At 68.3% G+C, this 1,047-nt stretch overlaps 1 protein-coding gene across 5 annotated transcripts in view; it reads right to left on the minus strand.

The window, feature by feature from the left end:
* The window catches only part of LOC107182813 (WAS/WASL-interacting protein family member 3), a 138,180-nt gene that overhangs the window by 126,165 nt on the left and 10,968 nt on the right, over positions 1-1,047 (minus strand). For all 5 annotated transcript variants that reach the window (XR_001513566.1, XR_001513567.1, XM_015562759.1 and 2 more), the window contains exon 2: positions 818-984. Coding sequence is in view for 1 of the 5 variants with exons in the window: in XM_015562766.1 (XP_015418252.1) it covers positions 818-984 (167 nt within the window). In the remaining 4 variants the exon portion in view is untranslated. The remainder of the gene's footprint in view (positions 1-817; positions 985-1,047) is intronic.

Genomic DNA, 1,047 nt, shown 5'->3' on the forward strand with positions numbered 1-1,047 from the left:
GCGGCGCGATGGTTGGCGTGGGAGGCGGATCACTCCAGGTGACTCACGGGAAGTCGCACGGCGCCTCGCGTGGGTCCGTCCCAGGGCAGACAGGTGGGTTTGGATGTTGGGGTGCGGGTGACCACCACGGGTGCCCCGGGCACAGCTAGGATGCCCTCCACCTGCCCGCCACGCCGCATGGGGGACGGTGACCTGTGCTGACCACGGGAGCGGCTCCACGCAGGCCTCCCAGGCCTGTCCTTCGTCCCCTTTGTAGCGAAACCAGAGCCCTGGGCGGAGCTCCCGTGGGTTCCACGGGTCTTTCTAGAAATTATTGAAAACGAGGGGTGTGGGCACCCTCCACTTCACAGCCAGGGTGTCAGAAGCACAAGGGGCTGGAGGCGTGTGGGCCTGGGCCTGCCACCAGCTCCGCTGTCGCTGCCAGAGGGGAGGGCAGCCCCACGTGAGGTGGCGCGGGCAAGCACCGGCCCTCTGAGCCGACGAAGGTGTCACCGGGCCCACGAGCGGGGGACGGTCAGGCCCGCCCTGGCCTCTGGCGATCTGTGCCAACGCCAGTGAGTGGGCACCACACCCTGGCCCCCTCTGCCCGCTGAGCTCCTCCGCGGCCGGGCTGGCGGATTTCGGGGCACAGGGAGCAGCCACTCCTCACAAGTCCCCCCAACACATCCCGGGGACCTGCCGATCCCCCGGAGCCACGGCCCACGGTCTGCGCCCTGACGCAGCCGAACGCCCTGCGGTCCCAACGCAAAGAGAATGGCCCGTGAACCGTATCCATCACAAACAGCGACTCAGCACAGCGTGGCGGCCGCCGCCTTACCTGGCGGGGCAGGTGCGCTCTGTTCTCCGGGCCCTGGGAGGCCCCACGGGTCCCTCCGGAACTGCCCGGGGGTGGACAGTGGCGGTGGCGGTGGCAGTGGCGGGTGGATAGGGACAGGTGTCGGCAGGAAGAGGCTCAGGAGCTCAGAGAAGGCCGCTGCCTCCCACCTGAAGGAGAAGAGAAAGAAAACGCTGAGCTGAGCGCCTTGGGAGCAGAGGTCTGTTTGAAAG

This window comes from Myotis davidii, unplaced genomic scaffold (assembly GCF_000327345.1).
Source record: "Myotis davidii unplaced genomic scaffold, ASM32734v1 scaffold991, whole genome shotgun sequence".
NCBI lineage: Eukaryota > Metazoa > Chordata > Mammalia > Chiroptera > Vespertilionidae > Myotis > Myotis davidii.